The 17,459-nt window shown below is 37.7% G+C and overlaps 1 protein-coding gene across 2 annotated transcripts in view; it reads left to right on the forward strand.

Annotated features, from left to right (window-relative positions):
- Positions 1-17,459, forward strand: part of homer3b (homer scaffold protein 3b) — a 62,987-nt gene that overhangs the window by 9,314 nt on the left and 36,214 nt on the right. For both annotated transcript variants that reach the window (XM_038301926.1, XM_038301927.1), the window contains 3 exons: positions 14,099-14,255; positions 16,082-16,213; positions 16,607-16,714. In XM_038301926.1, coding sequence (XP_038157854.1) covers positions 14,099-14,255; positions 16,082-16,213; positions 16,607-16,714 — 397 coding nt within the window. The remainder of the gene's footprint in view (positions 1-14,098; positions 14,256-16,081; positions 16,214-16,606; positions 16,715-17,459) is intronic.

Consider the following 17,459-nt stretch of genomic DNA (forward strand, 5'->3'; position numbering starts at 1 on the left):
TTAATATGGTTAATTTTACATCAGTTAACTTTGATTAGGCTTTTTCTACTCGATCATATAACTAAATGTTAAAACAATAAATTTCAGGAAAAAAATATACACAGGAACAGTCAAAAATTCATTAGCAATCTAGTTTTCAAGGTACTGCCGTGTCCTCAAGAGGCAGTAGAGAGCATGCAGTTGTGGTGGCAGTTCAAATGGAGATGTACTGTTCCAGGTCTTTCTGCATGGAGTTTGCATGATGGAGTTTGCATGCTCTCCCTGAGCATGTGTGGGTTCTCTCCGGGTACTCCGGCTTCCTCCCACAGTCCAAAAACATGTCTGTTAGGTTAATTGGACTCTCTAAAGTCTCATTAGGTGTCAGTGTGTGCGTGAATGGTTGTTTGTCCTGTTTGTCTCTGTGTTGCCCTGCGATGGACTGCCGACCTGTCCAGGGTGTACCCCGCCTCTCGCCCGTATACAGCAGGAGATAGGCACCAGCACCCCTTGCGACCCCACTTGAGATTAAGCGTGTCTGAAAATGGATGGATGGATTTTCCAGATAGTTTCTGGAGTCTCCGACAGTCACAACAGCTAGTGAAGAGGCTGCATTAGACAGCGTTACCCTCACATGACAGAGTTGGATGGAGGATTCCTCGAGGGGTTGCTTCAGGCCTAGTCCTTGTATTGTGCTGTTGACCTAAATGTGGAACATATAGCCGTGAAAGTGGACCTTGTCTGTTGATGATGACCTGGGCCGGCCAAGTAATATGATTAGAGGGTTGGTATTTTTGTGTGTTGAGCATTGCAGAACCACATGATGTCTGCAGCTCCCATCCACACTCTTTGGACTCTTTATATCCTTTCCCTTCTATGACTTGACTCCTGATTGAAAGAATTAGACTACAGATTTATTAACACCTCCATCAACATCAGAGCAGAAAGCTGTGATTGGATCATTGCCATGTCTGGGAGGCAAGGAGTGAAGATGAGTGGCATTGGTTCCTGTTCAAAAGGAAATGTCAGTTCTGAATCAGCACAGATTACCACCATGGTAGCATCCAGTGGTAAGGCCAAATTTAGCAATGCTGTGGAAAGACACCGCCTACCTTACTTTTGGGGAGACAAATGTGAGGACCTCAGGTCGCTTGAGAAGTGACAAAGCAGCTCTTCTTAATTGACAGCTCGTGTTATCTCGTTTTTATGGAGCTAAATTGGTCTCAATATTCACAAATACACATATGTGATTCCTACATGCACAGGACAAGCTCCACACACACACAGCATGATTCATGCATGCATACAAGATTCACACATGCATGGCACATGATTCGCCAAAGTGTTTCTGGTCCATAAACATTAAATTAAATTAAATTAAAATTAAATTAAATTACAAAGTACTAGTGGTCTTTAAACTTCACTGCATTTGTGTGCAAATTTTTAGACTCTGCTGATGTGCTTCGATACACAAATGCATTTTTTAAACGGGATGGTTTGCAACCAATCACAGAGCTCCCTAATATAAGCCAATCTCAAGAAACTACTCCTGTGGGATAACTGACCTCCATCTTCCACATCCTGTCACCACTCCGCTTCAGACCTCCTGGTTAAAGAAAAGCCATCTTGCTTCACTCCGACTTCCTTGGAGTTTGAGGAGAGCATGCGCAATATTATTATTTAATTCAAAGGAGAAAAACACGCGGTAATGAACACTTAATTTAATATGACATATTAAAACTCACCATCAGCGTCAATCACATTTTTCTGCCCAAACATATTTTTTTCGTTGTGGGTCTTTGTAATTGGAATAATCATCCAATATTGGTTTGTTCTCCACCTCCAAATTCAGCATCTCTGCATCCATGCCTGCAATAAGACGTTTGTTTTGAAGTTGATGGACTCTTGGAAGCTGTTGTGACAAGATTTGATGAAACTTTTAAGCCTCTCAGTATAAAATAAAAATTTTGATTGAGATGAGAAATTTGCTTCCTGGTATTTTGAAGTACCGATAAGCTGCATCCAATAATTTAATTAAACGGTCTTAGGTTTTGGGAATATCTAGGAATTATTCTCTAATTTGTAGTTACCGATGGTTGCCATATTTTAATTTGACAAACTGGATCTTCTTAATGTTCTTTTTCCAGTTTACTGTGATTACAATTGCGGATCTTTACGTGGCTGGTGTTCTGTCAGCTCAGCATACCCCGTCAGGCCGGCATACACTTAGTATTGCACATGCAAGCACATGATCGTTATTAGTGGTTATCAGTACCATAGAATGTCTTCAGATTGTGCCAGTAGGCTCATTAGGTTGTTATCACCATGTGAACCCTAATCCTAACCCTAAAGTCATTCCCTTCCCCCGGCGAAATAAATTAATCTATTGATGTTTAGTCTGAAAATAATTTCAGTAGTTTTTGATGTACTTAGATATAACTAAATAAAAATAAAATGATCCGCATGTCGCTCATATTAAACAAACTAAAAACAAGTCAATCTCATATCCTGTTAACTGAGTTGTAGAATCCTCTCCCTATAAATGCTTAATTCTCACATGCAATGATTGTTTTAAAACCAAATGTTTGTAACAAACCTAGTGAATGACTTTTTTTCTTGTTTTATGCACAAACTATGACAAAAACCCGACTAAATTGTGAAATAGAACATCGTGCGGAGACAGAGGAAACTCTATGTAATGCATATTACTAAGGGTATGCTGGCCTGACGCAGTATGTCGAGTTGACAGAACACTCGGACACGCGGAGCAAATAGTTATCCTTCGTGAAGTAGTTTCTTGTGATTGGCTTATATATGGAAGCGCTGTGATTGGTTGCAAACTATCCCCTGTTTAAAAAAATGCATTTGTGTCTCGAGGCATGTCAGGAGAGTCTCAAAAATTCACACACAAATGCAGTGAAATTTAAAGACCAATGGTACTTTCTAATTTAATTTATAATTGTTTATGAACCAGAAATACTTTGGCGAATCATGTGCTGTGCATGTGTGAATCTTGTATGCTTGTGTGAATCGTGCTGTGTGTGTGTGTGGAGATTGTACTTTGTGTGTATTTTTTTGTGCTTGTGTGAATCGTGCTGTTTGTGTGTGGAGCTTGTACTGTGCATTTATGAATCCCACATGTGTATTCATGAAAATTGAGATTGATTTAGCTCCATACGTTTAACCCTCCCTGATTCAACACCTGCTGCAGTTTTTTAACAAGACAACTTCTTTGCCCTGTGCTTATGCTCTGGACCATTAAATGTGTTGGAAATCTGCCTAGACATGATCCAGATCTGCTGGACCGTAAGGATGAGTCGACCTTTTCATACTCTGTTGGTGTTCAAGCGGTAAAAAACTGTCAACATCCTGCAAAATGAATAGTTTTAAAAGTTTAACATGCACCTTACCTTTCTTAAAAGAGTAGTTCAGTGTTGGGCTCCATTAAAGTATTACCACTGACAGTCAACTAGCAGAACATGGATTGGTTCATCAATTTAAAAATAATCATATTCTGGATGCCGTCAGACTCCCTCAGACATTTTCTGTCTCAGGTTATTTGAGTAATATTGGTTTTATTTTAAGCCATTTTAAGGTCTGGCCTCAGAAAACAGAGTCACTCTGCATTTATTTATAGGTCTGGAATTAGAATTTTTTTTAAAGTCTTAATAATGGCAAAGGGAAATTTTAGCATAAAAAACATCTGCGTTTCCAGACTTTGTTGCATATTTTATTATCTTAAAAATATTAATTTTTCAGAAAAAAAAAGTACTTAGTTTGTTCTCATTTTGGTTTGTTTAAGTTGGTGATCAATACCACAGAGAATCCAAACTCATTCATAAAACTAAAAAGCAAAAAATGTAACCTTTTTGACCTTGAGATTAGAGTTTAACTGTTAACAAAAAGCAGCTGCTTATGTTTTTATGATGGCCCACCACCTGCTTTACACAGCCTGCATCTCTTGGACTTTGAAACAGCTGAGGTGGCTGAGATGCTAAAGCAGGGTGTGTAATAGCTTACATCACATTGCTGAAGTGAAAACAAACGTCTAAACCCTTTTGATTCCTGATTTGTGGAACATGCACATGATAAATCTAAACTAATCTTTTGTTCTTAAATGCCAAAACGTTTCATAATAAAACTGCCATTAAACTGAAGGAATAGGGCTGCAACTAATGATTATCTTGCAAATCTATTACTCTGTTGATCATTTAATTAATAATCATTTAATTAATAATTGGATAGCAAAAGGTTTCTTAAAGAAGATTCTTACAAAATTAAACTGGTCGAAACGTAACTTTTCCACTTAAAGAGTTGTAGATAGAGCATATTTACAGACAATTTTTTTTTTTTTATCATAAATGCAAAATGTTTACATATATTTTTTTTTTACAATCTTGGTATAATAACTGCTGTAAGTGGGTTGCTAAAGGCACTTTTTAGAGTCTCAATAGTCCAGTCAAGGATTAATCGATTCCTAAATTAGTTGATGATTTTTTTAATAATCAATTAATCACAATTTATCTGATTAATTGTTTCAGCCCTGAAAAGGAAACACATAGGAATGAAAAATGTAGGATCTGCTGACTGCACCCTGCTGGAACACATGGATTCCTCTCTCCTGATCTGGGGAGGTAAATATGTTTTATAGCTGGAATAGAAAGTAAAGGACCCCTTAGAACTAAAATCATCTTTTTTTATTACAATAAAGTTTAGCTTTAGAAACAGCACTTTGTTGGAAGAACATAAATCACTGTAGTTTAATTATATACAAATTAGGCAGGCTAATTTAATACATCTCTAATGCATCTCAAGGTTATAAAAGAAGTGGAGTTATTTTAACTAAACCAGCTACTCTGTGTGTGGGACATCTGTAATTACTGCTTAGGAGACATGCAGAGTAATGTGTAAAAGACTTCCTGGCTGGCAAACTGCCTTTTCTTGTCCTTTCTCCTCATTTTATCGACATAGAAGTGTGGAACAAGGTGTATCTCTTCCTCACTGACCTTTATTCTGAATATAGTAAATGCTTTGTCTTTTTTGTCACCTTTACTATCCACAATATGAGCTAGTTATCAGTCGAATGCTGCAAGAAGAGCTGACCTTCAGATCTGTGCAACAAATCTCACATTTGGACATTTTTTCATTTTCAATCCAAAAGGAGGAAAAAAAATCTACTCTCAGATCCTTCCAAGCGTTCCTGTTATAGTAACAGAATGTCAGACATAGCTTGTTTTGGGTTCTGGTCTTTGTTGCCAATTTGGTGACCTGCTGGGCAGCAGCACCATAAGCTGGCTTTCCCCTCACTGTGCTATTTTAATCTCTAGTTGAAAGCAGGGCGTGTTGTGTTGCCAAACGGAGCCAAAAAGTAGACCCCGGGCTGCTGCCTGAGAGGTCAGAGGAAGTGGACCCTTAAAGGAGAAGTGTTGTCTTGAAGAGCAAAGCGGAACAGCTTAAAAGGAAAGCAACAACACTCACGTGCTTCAGGAAGCCTGAAGTTTGTTTGAACGCACCAATGAAGCCCGGCTGTAGTTGTTTGGATAGAGTTACTATTCTCTGTTAGATGCAAAAAAACAGGGTCTATGTTTATGGTCTATGGTCCAAACACGCTTGTTTTCAGAATCCTGAATTTATTAGACTTTGACTCTCAGCAGCCTTTAAAGGTATTCATGCACTTTCACCACAGCCTTCAATGTATTTCATTGGAATTTGATGAGATTCACCCTTTTGGAGTTATGCTGAACACATATATTTCCTCTTTAGTCTCACATCCCAAAATAAAATAAAATAGACCCCATCTGAGCTCAGACGTATCCTCACCGGCTAATACAATCCTTATCTGTATCATTTAATCTCTGATTAAATACTGGCATTCTTCAAGGACTGAGTAGTTTGTTAAAGAACAGCATTATCGGATCCAGAAAAACAACAGACAGGCGAGGGATTTACTGGATTAAAACAGGGTTAGGCTGCCAAACAAAATGAAGAGTAAGAACCAAAACAACTGAAATCCCACCAAAACATGGATATCCACCTAAACTGACAGCCTGAATGAGGAGAACTAGTGTTTTATTCAAGACCACACCAACCAAGTCCAAGGAGTATTGAGACAAATCCAAAACCTTTAGAGGCCAAAACCAAATAAATGGTCTTAGTCTTAGTCTTGGCCTCTAAAGGTCTTGGCCTTGTCTCAGTCTCTGTACTCCTTGGTATTGGTTGGTGTGGTATTTACTGCAATACTATGGAGAACATTAGGAAACAGCCAAGTGACCTATGGTAAATCTGGAGGAGGTACAGAGACCAACAACTCAGGTCCAAGAATCCGTTGACAGGAAAGCTACATGCAAAGCAGTAAATATTGTGGAAAACCTTTGAACACATTATACCCATATAGGGGTGTATATAATAATAATAATTTGTATCGATGCATCGATCCAACAGGAAGTTGATACTGAATTGAATCGCAATGATGGGTGTGATTTACACCCCTATATCCATAGCGAAATATAGTGATGGCAGCATCATTCAGTGGGAAAGATTTTATTCAGAGGTGCCAGAGAAATTCATCAGAGGCTGGAAAAGAAAAACAGGGAAGCACTAAACCCACCAAAGAAACAACAGAATGATTTATTTAAACATCTTCTCCATCCATCAAGGGTGCTCAGACTGGAAGAGGTTTAATATCCCTGATGGCCCAGTCAAAGGCCAAGTCTGAATCCATTTGACAATCTGGGTAAGACCTAAAAATGTTTTTAAATAAATACTTTCTGTCCAAGCTGTCTGAGCCCATTTTAGAGCAAGGACTGTTAACAAAAATAGTTAATGCACAAAGCTGGTAAAGATCTTCCTGAAAGATGTTGCTGTCATTGCTGCTAGAAATGCTTCTATAAAGACTAAAGGCGGCTAAACACAAGTTTAAAGCTTTCTAAACAATATATGAAATACTATGAACCATTCCCTTACTACTTTAAGGATATTTTGTATATTTCTACAACAAAATGGGCAAAAAATATAGCATGTATAATTACTCTACTGTCCTCTCTACTGGATACATTTAAACTGCATTGCACTGAATCACAAGAATGACTTGATTTTATCTAAAAAAAAAATTTTTTGTCCTGGATAGTCCTTTTTATTTCACAGAAGTGAAATGTCCCTATAAAGCTATTTCTGCTGATATTCACGGAGCTGGTTGCAGTTTTTATTCCAGTCCTTGACCTTAAATCACTGGCACAACTATGCACACAGCATGTCGAATAACCCCTTTTCAAGTTCCCTCAGTTCTCTTTTTAAGCAAAAACTTCACTTTTTAAAGTATACTCAGAGTAATTTATGACTTCAGAAACTCCACCCTCCCTCCATGCTCTTTAACAGTTCACAGAACTAGTAGATAGATATCCATTTTTTTCAATGAATGGGTGTATTTGAATGCATGGTAGCTTTTAGGGGAAGCTCAACCCGTAAAGAGAAGAAACAATTTTGGTGTTATGGATTGGTATTGTTTGCAGATTTAAGCACTAATTCAAAATAACAAAAGGAGCTTTAGTAGACTCCTGAAAACACTACTCTTGTTTTAAGCTCATATGAGTTGTAACTATTTTACAAGTGGAGGCTGTTGTGTTTTAAAATGCAGCACGGGTAAAGCCTTGAAGGTCAGAGGATGTCTATAAGATTCCTTGTTTTATAAGAGGGTCCCTGTTGAACCCTCAGTGTTCCTGTTGCTTGTCGTCCAGGTTATATGGATGGATCTCATACGCTGTGGTTAAAGATAGTAAAGAAAATTAATATTTTTCTCCCCACCAAAAAAAAAACTACGGTAGGCAGGAAAAAAATGTCTGACTTGCAGGAGGAGGAGGATGTCTGTTTGTCTAACCTTGGACATTTCATCAGATCTCTGAATCTCTATGTGTATCCATGCTCTTGAACTTCATCTGAACACTCATGCAATAGGTTTATCGAGAGGGAGGAATGTAGCTGATAGCCGGAGTGTTTCGCTCTATCTTGTGTCACTGTTGTGATTTGGGAAGGTGTGTGAGCCCAGATTAACCTTCTAAATCCAATCCCCTCCTCTCCTCATGGCTGAATGACTGGAACAATGTTACTGAGGCAAACTTTCTGACATTTTCTTGATGAAAAGTGCGGTTTGTAAGGTAGCAGTTGGTAAATCAGAATATATGAAGGGGAAATGTCTTATAAAGACAAACAAAAATCAAGTCTATTCAAGTCTGAACTTAGCTGTGTCTCCCTAAGGCTCTTATCTCATATGAACTTTCCCCTTCTTCAGGTTCTTCCCACATTTTTTTCCCCTCTCACTGTCAAGTAAAACACATGTTAAACAGCACTTGTTATTCAGTAAAAGAATATTCTAAATATAAAAAGCTGTTCTGGATGTTTTCTACTAAACCAGCCAAGTTTGTCTCTGGTTGCTTCGAGAAATGTCACGATGAAGTGATTTCACAAATGGATTGTTTAAAATTGTGTGAGCAAAACTTCGAATTACGGAAACACGTTTTGTTAAGCAGCTAGGCTCTGGCAATTAATTGCATTTCTAATGTAATCACATTTTAAGAAAATTTAATTTTCAAATCACAGAGGCTCTCAATTTTGGTCACATTACATTTAAAAAGAATAAGAGGCAATTTTTTTCTCACTTTCAAATTTGTGGCGAAATCGTTTAGGACATGTATATGAAAAAATAAAAACTGGGCTTGCAGGATGCACTTTGACTTGTGGCAATATGTACCTAGAATCCAGTCCTATCACAGGGCCTTTCTGCTTACGGTATATGGGTTTTCTTCAGCGACTTAAGTTTTCTTTCACATTCTAAATCATGTCTGGTGAGGTAGAACATCACCTTAACTGGTAAATCTATATTGCCATTAGATCAGCAACCAGTCCACGGTGTACCCCACCTCTTACTCAATGGTCATGGACATTGCCAGCCCACCCCTCTTCTAAGAGCCTGCAAAATTAAAGGGAATGGACAGTTGATGAATGATAAAATATTAAAGTTTAAAATCAACAAGGCAAGTAAGACCATTTTAACTATATTTAAGAAGTATTTTAACTAACTGGTACCTGTTAACCAAATGGGTTATTCTGTATTACTATTATTAATACATTGGGTGTTAAAACAGAAGGAAAAAGTTAGATTTTTTTCAAAGTAGCTTATTGATTTGTTTTGTTATTGTTCAAATTTGTATGTAATGTCCATCTGTCCAAATATAATAAAAATAGATAAACTTTAATGGGATGTTCTCTGTATGACTAGACAAAACTAAAAGGCAACATGAATTCAAAAAGCCCAGCTTTTAAGTAACATTCATGCTGATTGCTTTAAACTGAACTGTTTCCTGAACTCTGCTTTAGGGAACTTAAAAATCTAGCTATGTATCATAAAGCATAACTTCCAAATTAGAGCATGTGATATGGTAAATGGCTGCACAGATGTATATTAGTTAGATAAAGTTTTTCTTCATAAAGTAAAGCTTTGTAGATCTGTAGACTTTCCTATTCTGCCTTACACTGGATTATGCTTGAACAGGAGTCTGTGACAGGCAGCTGTGCTTACCTCAGGAGGACGTTAATCCAGCTTTAATCTGCTCATTTCATCAAACTTCGGCATGCCGCTTCCTGTCTGAGCTGATTAGCTTGTCGGGCATTTTCACTGTGACGTTGCAAGCGAGCCAATTAATTTCTTTGACGGCTGTCGAGCAGTCACTCATCGCTTCTCATTAAGATGTGAATATGATAGGAGGGAAATCCTGACAAAAGCTGCTTTACTCTTGATGATTTCCTGCTTATTCTGGTTTATTTGTTTATTGTCGTCTTTATTTGTGGTGCAGCCAGAGTATTACTTTAATTAAGTTGAAAAAAGTGATCAATTCAGATCTATTGTTTTGAATTCAGGCATAATCTTTGTTCCCATGAAAACTGCTTTTAGAGAACACCATGACCTTTCCAGTTTTATTCATTCAATAATTCATGAAGCGAATATTTGAACAGAATGCTCCTATTAAACTGCAATGTATGGGTTTTGGTTACAATTACCTCTTAAAAGCCAATAAACGTTCCCATAATTAGCTTCTTTTAGTTGTATATTAGCTTTTTATCATTAGAAGAGATTATCTAAGTGGTTTAGCAAAAAAAGACAAATAAGTGCATTGTATTTTAAAGTGCGGCATTCATCTGTTCTATCTATTCACTCCTATTCCTAAGTATTCCAGTTCCACTGCATCTTGAGGACACAAAGAGATGTTTGATGATATTTCTGCTGCTCTGGGTCTAATTGCAGTGAATTGTTCTCCTTATTGCTTTGGATGTTGTTGTTCCTTATTGGTGATTCGGGTGTGATCATGCTGAGAATGGCCTCTAATGTTTCCGGGCATACACACACTGATACAACATCGGGAGAAGATTAAAACCACATTTCAATTTCTAACTGCATGAAACCAGAAACCATAAAACTGACGGAAGAACAAACACAAAGTGAACTTGAAGCTTTAATGAACAGAATAATATATAATAAATAAATTGCACATTTTTATTTGTCCTCCAAGTATTAATTTTGTCTTTCTTAATTGCTTTTCTGTTCATTGTTCAAAAAACTTTCCTCTAAAAAAGACTGTGGTTAATTAGCTGCAGGAGCTACATGGTCAGTTTGGTATGATTTGGTACTATTTGACCGTTAACATGATAATATTTTAAAAAATATCCAGAGAAAAGGAAGGAAGGAAAATAAGGACATTTAGCTTTGTTTGTAAGAAGAAAATTGAGACAAAGAATATGTCTCTTCCTATCTCTAAGTTACGGCATCCCTGGGCATCACAGGATGAACAGTCATTCATACATATGCATACATCTAGTGGTATTTATAATCCTCATTTCAGAATCAGATATCCAAATAATTTTATTGCCAAATAATGTTTTACACATTGGAGGAATTGGGAATTACACACGGACAAACATAATGTTTATAAAAATAAATTGGGAAATATATCATTTGCAATAAACAAATGAAAGTGTAAAGGAATATTATGAGAAAAGAGACGAGTAGTGCAGCTTATGAGAGAGGGAAAGGACCACAGCAGATATTAAAAACATACAACTGCAATAATATAAAGATGTGCTGAGATGTTTGTGTTTATTTGATTTTTCCAAATGGGATAGAGTCTGGTGGACCTGGGCCCTGGGGGTCCGCTTCAGTCTTACCTGATGTGCCTTCTTGTTGAGAGAGGTGGATGGAGTCCATGATGGCATCTGGAGAGTCACACAGTATGATTGGGTGGATGGATCTATGTTCTCTCTAAAGCATATAACCAGCACTGTTTTCACAGTGTTGAGCTTCAGACTGTTCAGGCTGCACCCATATGATCAATCTCCCACCTGTGGGCTGACTCATCACTCTCACAGTTGAGCCCAATGGGGGCGTTGTTCATCCTAAAACTTCAGGAGCCTAACAGTGATGTGAGGTGCAGCTGTTGGTTTACGGTGAGAAGAGCAAAGAGGAAAGAAAACTGCCATGAGGCGACCTGGTGGGGTCAGAGACCTTTTTCCCAAGCTTCAAGTGCTGCTTCCTGTCTGTCAGGAAGTCTGTGATCTGCATGCAGGTATAGTGAAGCTGGCTCAGTTGGGAGAGTTAATCCTGTGGCAGGGATGGGATGATGGTGCTGAAACCAGAGCTGAAGTCCACAAACAGGATTCTTTAGGTTCCAGAGGAGTCCAGGGGCTGCAGGATGCAATAAAGGGCCATCATCTACAGACCTGTTGCTTCTATAGGTGATGCAATGGAGCCAGAAGTAATGTAGTCTAAAGTCCTGCGACCCTTGGTTTTTGAGAAACAGAATTGATGGTGGGTCTTGGAAGTAGGCCCTACATTGCCTGTCTTCAATGTTATAAATTTCTGTAAGCATAGGAGACAGCACTGTGCCTCAGGGTGAGAGGGGAGACACAGTCCTTCCAAATGCTTTTGTACGGTTTTGTTTTTTACCTGACTGTATAGGTGTAGTTTTTGTCATGAGCCATAAAGACTCAATGTTGTTAAGACTTCAGTTTCTCTTCATTGGACTCCAATAAGATTTCATTTCTTTATATCATATTCAATTGCTTGAATGTGCCCAGCTGTGGTGTTCACAGTGGGGCTGAAACAATTAATCGGATTAATCGTGATTAATAGATTATTGAAATCATCAACTAAATTAATAATTATAAATCGTTAGAGATGAGTGTAGAGACTCTAAAGCATGCCTTTATTTAATATTCTAACTTGTTCTGATAAGTTTAAAGCTAAAAAGCTTGTTGTTTTTTTTGTTGCAAAGGGAGTATTTGTGATGATAGAGTTTGCTTAGTTGTGTGTTAAACTGCAGAAGGAGGAGGGCTCAACCAGAAGTATATTCATACAACATCAACACTTTTGTGCAACTTGAAGCCATTCTTCCTCAAAGAGCCAAGGGAGAACAACCAGGCCACTGCACCACCCTGAAACAAAAATAGCTAATAAATAAATTACTTACACTTATAAGAACAAATTTGTGTATGTTGAGTTCAATAAATGTAGCTCTAAAACATGCTGCAAATTTCCTGAACTCTTTTTTTAATGGAAAAAAACTAAATTCTTTAAAGGTAGATATGTCAACAACTCTGTGCTTTTAGATAACTTGCTGGAGTTCAAACAAAACATCAGAATGAAGATGAAAGGTGAATTAAGAGACTTTAAACATAGCCTGGTTTTTGGTGCCAGCCTGAGTCTGTCAGAAACTACAGGGATTTTTCTTCAACAATCATATCTCAAGTTTACAGAGAAGAATGGGAAAAATATAAAATATCCAGTGAGCTGTAGATGTCAAAGGTCAAAAGAGAATAGGTAGACTTGTCTGAGTCTTTATTATCTGAATAATCACATCACGCTGGACCAGATGGGCTACAGCTGCAGAAAAACTCACTGATTAAACAAGAAACCAAGTCGACAGTTCCCACAAGCTTAGCCCCATCCTATGAGTTGTGACTTAATATTAAGATAGCAGTGTTACAAGTTTTAGTGAAAGAAAAGCATGCTGGTATAACGTTGGACTTTAAGGGTTATGAGTCGTTTTACTCAATGTGCATGAATGCCTGAGGTTATTGTTTGGTAGCACAATGAGACAAGACAGACAGCCTCTTGTTTCTATGTAATTATTGGAGGAAGTTGAATGAACTGGTATCAAAAGTTTGTTATATTTGTTATTCCATGGCTACAGCTGTGCTCAACCTGAATAACACCATCTAAATCCGTTTTCTTGGCTCAGTTGCTATTGTCTATTGTCAATTGTGACAGAAACAATAACTACTATTGTTTAAATGCAAATGAGCTGTAATTCCTATGAAATCTGCCTCGAAGGATTCCTTATATAGGCGGTGCTGACCCATAAAAACTGTGTTTTCTCCTCCTCAGTGGAAGGACGCTTCCCAGTTCATATTATCAGCCTAATGTTGGCACATATCTGTAGCAGAAGAAGCTGTGCCTCATTGCATGCATTGACATTGTGCAAACACTATTAGCTGTGTAATGTTGCATGAATTCACCAGAGGGCCTCTGTGGGTCCTTCAGTGTTCTGCGCATCTCTGGATATCGTTCATCCCAAAGCCAGTGTTTGTAGTTGGTCTTAATGTGGAGCACAGTGGCTAATTGGACTGCTAGAGGTTAGCAAAGCTTCTCCGCACCAAAATAAACAATTTTTTTATCTTGCCTTCAATAGCTCAGGGTCATTGGAAAACATTAATGATATTGTGTTAACTTTAAATATGAGCTCTGATGTGGCAGCCTGTAGACTGTCTTCTGTGTGCTTAAGATAATATGACACTGTTAAGGCAACTGAAATAGGACTTTTATTATTATAGTATTGTGTTTAATTTAGTTTTTCCAGAAAATCTTAATAAATTATTTTATTTGGATGTAGGTTGTTCTGAAATCCATTTTTTTTAAACATATAAATATAGATTTTTATTTATTGAATATGCTGTCTGATGACAATATAACAGGATGATCCAAAGCTTCTTATATACATGTGGTTTCTTTGCATTCCTCCAACATTTGCCATGCTAGCCTTTATAAACTGTGACATGTATTCATCCCTGTTCTTTAAAGGGAGCAGCCCATCTTCAGCACCCGAGCCCATGTCTTCCAGATCGACCCGGCGACCAAACGTAACTGGCTGCCAGCCAGCAAGCATGCTGTCACTGTGTCCTTCTTCTATGATGCAAGCCGCAGCGTCTACCGCATCATCAGTGTGGGCGGGACCAAGGTGAGAGCCCAGCACATCATTAGCACACATAGACACTCATAACATGCATTTATTTATCAGCAATGTTATTTTATATTTTATTCTATTATAGGCTAATTTTGTTCTCCTCAAACGGTAGGAATATACTATTAGGATATACAGGTTATCAAAAGAATATTTCTAACCTACTTTCTCTTAGTTAAAGCATCTATTGCGATGGTGTAAAGCACCTGAGACTCCAGCAGAATGTCTTCTTAGTGGAACATGGAGAAAACAAAAGACATTTGTGCCAGTTTTTCTCCTCTGAGACTAGAGGCTTTTGGAGTAGAGACTAAAGAAGTTATTTTGGCAACAAATCCATCTGAAATGACTGAATTCTCTTGAGGATTTTATAGGGGGGAAAAAATATTTTTTTCTCTCCCTTTTTTGCATCCATGTTAGGTACTAATGTCTGCTTGCAGCTCCTAAATTGTGATGAACAATTTGATTATCATTATAATGCTATGTACCTGGGACATGCAACACATTTATGATGATTCTATGATTCTCTAGTCTTTTTGGGGTTTATAACCAATTTGATAAGCAACAGGGGATACACCAAAGATAAATAAGGTCTTGAGAGGATGGTGAGAAAAATTCCATTCAAGAAACTAGTGTAAACTCACAAGGTGTAGACTGAGCTTCAGCTGTACGTCAGCTACAGCTGTTGCATTCCTGGTCTTTTAGCCTTGCCTTAAGCCAATGACAATGGTGGAATCATCACATCTTGCCTAAACAGAAGAAGTAGTGGAATTTTTCTCCATTGATCTAAACCTTTCTTTTTTAAATGAAAGTAAAATGAATGCTTTATATGAATAGTATAGACCCACATTCTGGAGAATGTAGAGCACTGCAAAACATGTAAATCTAAGTAAGTAATTTTTTCTTAAAATAGGTACATTTTTTCTTCAATTAAGCAGGTAAGTGAGACACTATGCCAATGGAACAAGACAATTTACATTTGAAATAAGAAAAAACAACAGCAGTCTCTTATTTCAAGTGCATAATGTAAAATTATCTTATTCTAAGATTAAAAATGCTCATTCTATTAGCCGATCATCTTATTTTCCATACTCAAATTAAGGGTAAACACACTTATTTGAAGAAGTATTTACTCATTTTCAGAATGTTTTTGCAGAGTACATTCAGGGATGATTTCAGGAGCCATGGTATCTGCTAATATTGGTCCACTGGATCCTCAAGAAACAGTGCAGGAAACCTCATAGCACTACATGCTGGCCCTACTGCAACCATTTCTGGAGATGCTGATTGTATTTTTCAGCAGAACTTGGCACCCTCCCACTCTGTTAAAGTGCAGACAACCATTTTAATGACTAAGGTATCGCTGACCTCAACCTCATATAGAGTCTATGTTCTATTGCCAAGCGGAAGATGAGAGCATAGGGTCCAAACAATGCAGACCACCTAAAGGCTGTTATCAAAGAAACCAGAGTTTCCATTACCCCTCAATAGAACCACAGGCTGATTGCCTTCATGCCACTCTGCATGGAGGCAGTTAATCAAGCAATAGGAACTTCAGACGTGCTGATTGCAAAGAATGTGTCGCCATTATACAGCCATTCTTTCTGTTTCAAAAAGGATGATTTATATGTCTTTAATAATCAAGTTTTCTGAGAGACTGACATTTTTAATGAACAGTGAGCCCTAATTATCAAAATAAATGTACTTTTGGCCATCAAGAGAAAACGTTTATGAGTCTCTGGTGTGTTTAACTTTAATTTGTTATTTTGCTTCTCTTCTCTACGGATATTATATAATAACATTGACATTTAAATATGCGTCAATAGGCCATCATCAACAGCACCATCACCCCCAACATGACGTTTACCAAAACATCTCAGAAGTTTGGCCAGTGGGCAGACAGCCGTGCGAACACCGTTTATGGCCTGGGTTTCTCCACAGAGCAGCAGCTGCAGCAGGTATTGATGGACACGCTTACTGCTGAACCTGTAACATTGTTTTCACAAGGACTGTGGCAGCATTTCAGGAGACTCACCTGCTGAAAATATGCCTTGTATAAAAACATCTTGTAGACATATAAGGTCTGTTCCTTTAAGGCATATTTTATGTTTGAAACTTGACCTTTTATTTATGCCAATGTCCAGTTTTTCCGAAGGAAGTTTCCCTCTAGGTCATTAATTTATAGTTATGATGTGACCTTTTATATTTTACTTCTGCTGCAGAACCTGGATTTTAATCTATGTGATGCATAAGCACAAAGTTAGCACAGATTCCCCATCAATACAGTAGTCTCGTTCAATTTTAATGATTCAGAGATTAACTTCTTCCTCTCTTCCTACTCCCCCCTTAAGTTTGCAGAGCAGTTTAAGGAGGTGAAGGAGGCGGCTCGTCTTGCCAGAGAGAAATCCCAGGAGAGGTTTGAACTGGCCAACCCTGGACTCAACATTGCGGCTCCTCAGGTAAAGGATTTTCTCTTTTTATGGATCATTAGAGCAAAGCCAACCAAAAAAACAAAAACAAATTCTGTATGTGTTTTAAGAAATAAAACCCTTGAAGTTACTACTTTAGCTATACCAGTCAGACAAAAATAGCAATAATAGCCATATACATTTATTAGACTAATCAATTTAGATTTTTAACTTACCTTAGAAAATATTTCTTCAAATAAAATTAATTAATTTCCCCCCACATGGAAAGTATATGGTGGTAAATGCTGTGTATCATGAGTACTTAAACATATATTCATGAAAGGGCCCTTTTCATAAATAGAGGTCATCTTGGTTGTGATGAGAAATCAGTGACAGCCGTTTTGAGTTTGTGATGGTTTGAAGAAAGCATTACACATCTGATGCAAGGTTGTGGTTGCCTGTTATTACCATGGTAGCACTGGATTCGGTGTCCTTGGTGCAGCACTGTGGGTTATGGTGAGGAGGTGGCAGTCTCTCCTCTTTATATCTTATTGTTCTGTTTTTTTTTTTTTTTATAAACTCACATGAATTAAATCAGTATATTTCCATGTCTAGTGGATGTATCATCCACATTCTTATGGTACGGTCTCTGAGGCAGTCTGCTGATGTTATTGGGTCAACTAAATATAACGGACTACTTTTTCAACTGAGTGTTTGTTGCAAAAACTTTTCTTTTTTTTATCCTTGCAGTCTTATTAAAGTAGGAACAGAAATTAGGGTTATTCTCCCCTTCTCT

This window comes from Cyprinodon tularosa, unplaced genomic scaffold (assembly GCF_016077235.1).
Source record: "Cyprinodon tularosa strain WSP-4 unplaced genomic scaffold, ASM1607723v1 ctg478, whole genome shotgun sequence".
NCBI lineage: Eukaryota > Metazoa > Chordata > Actinopteri > Cyprinodontiformes > Cyprinodontidae > Cyprinodon > Cyprinodon tularosa.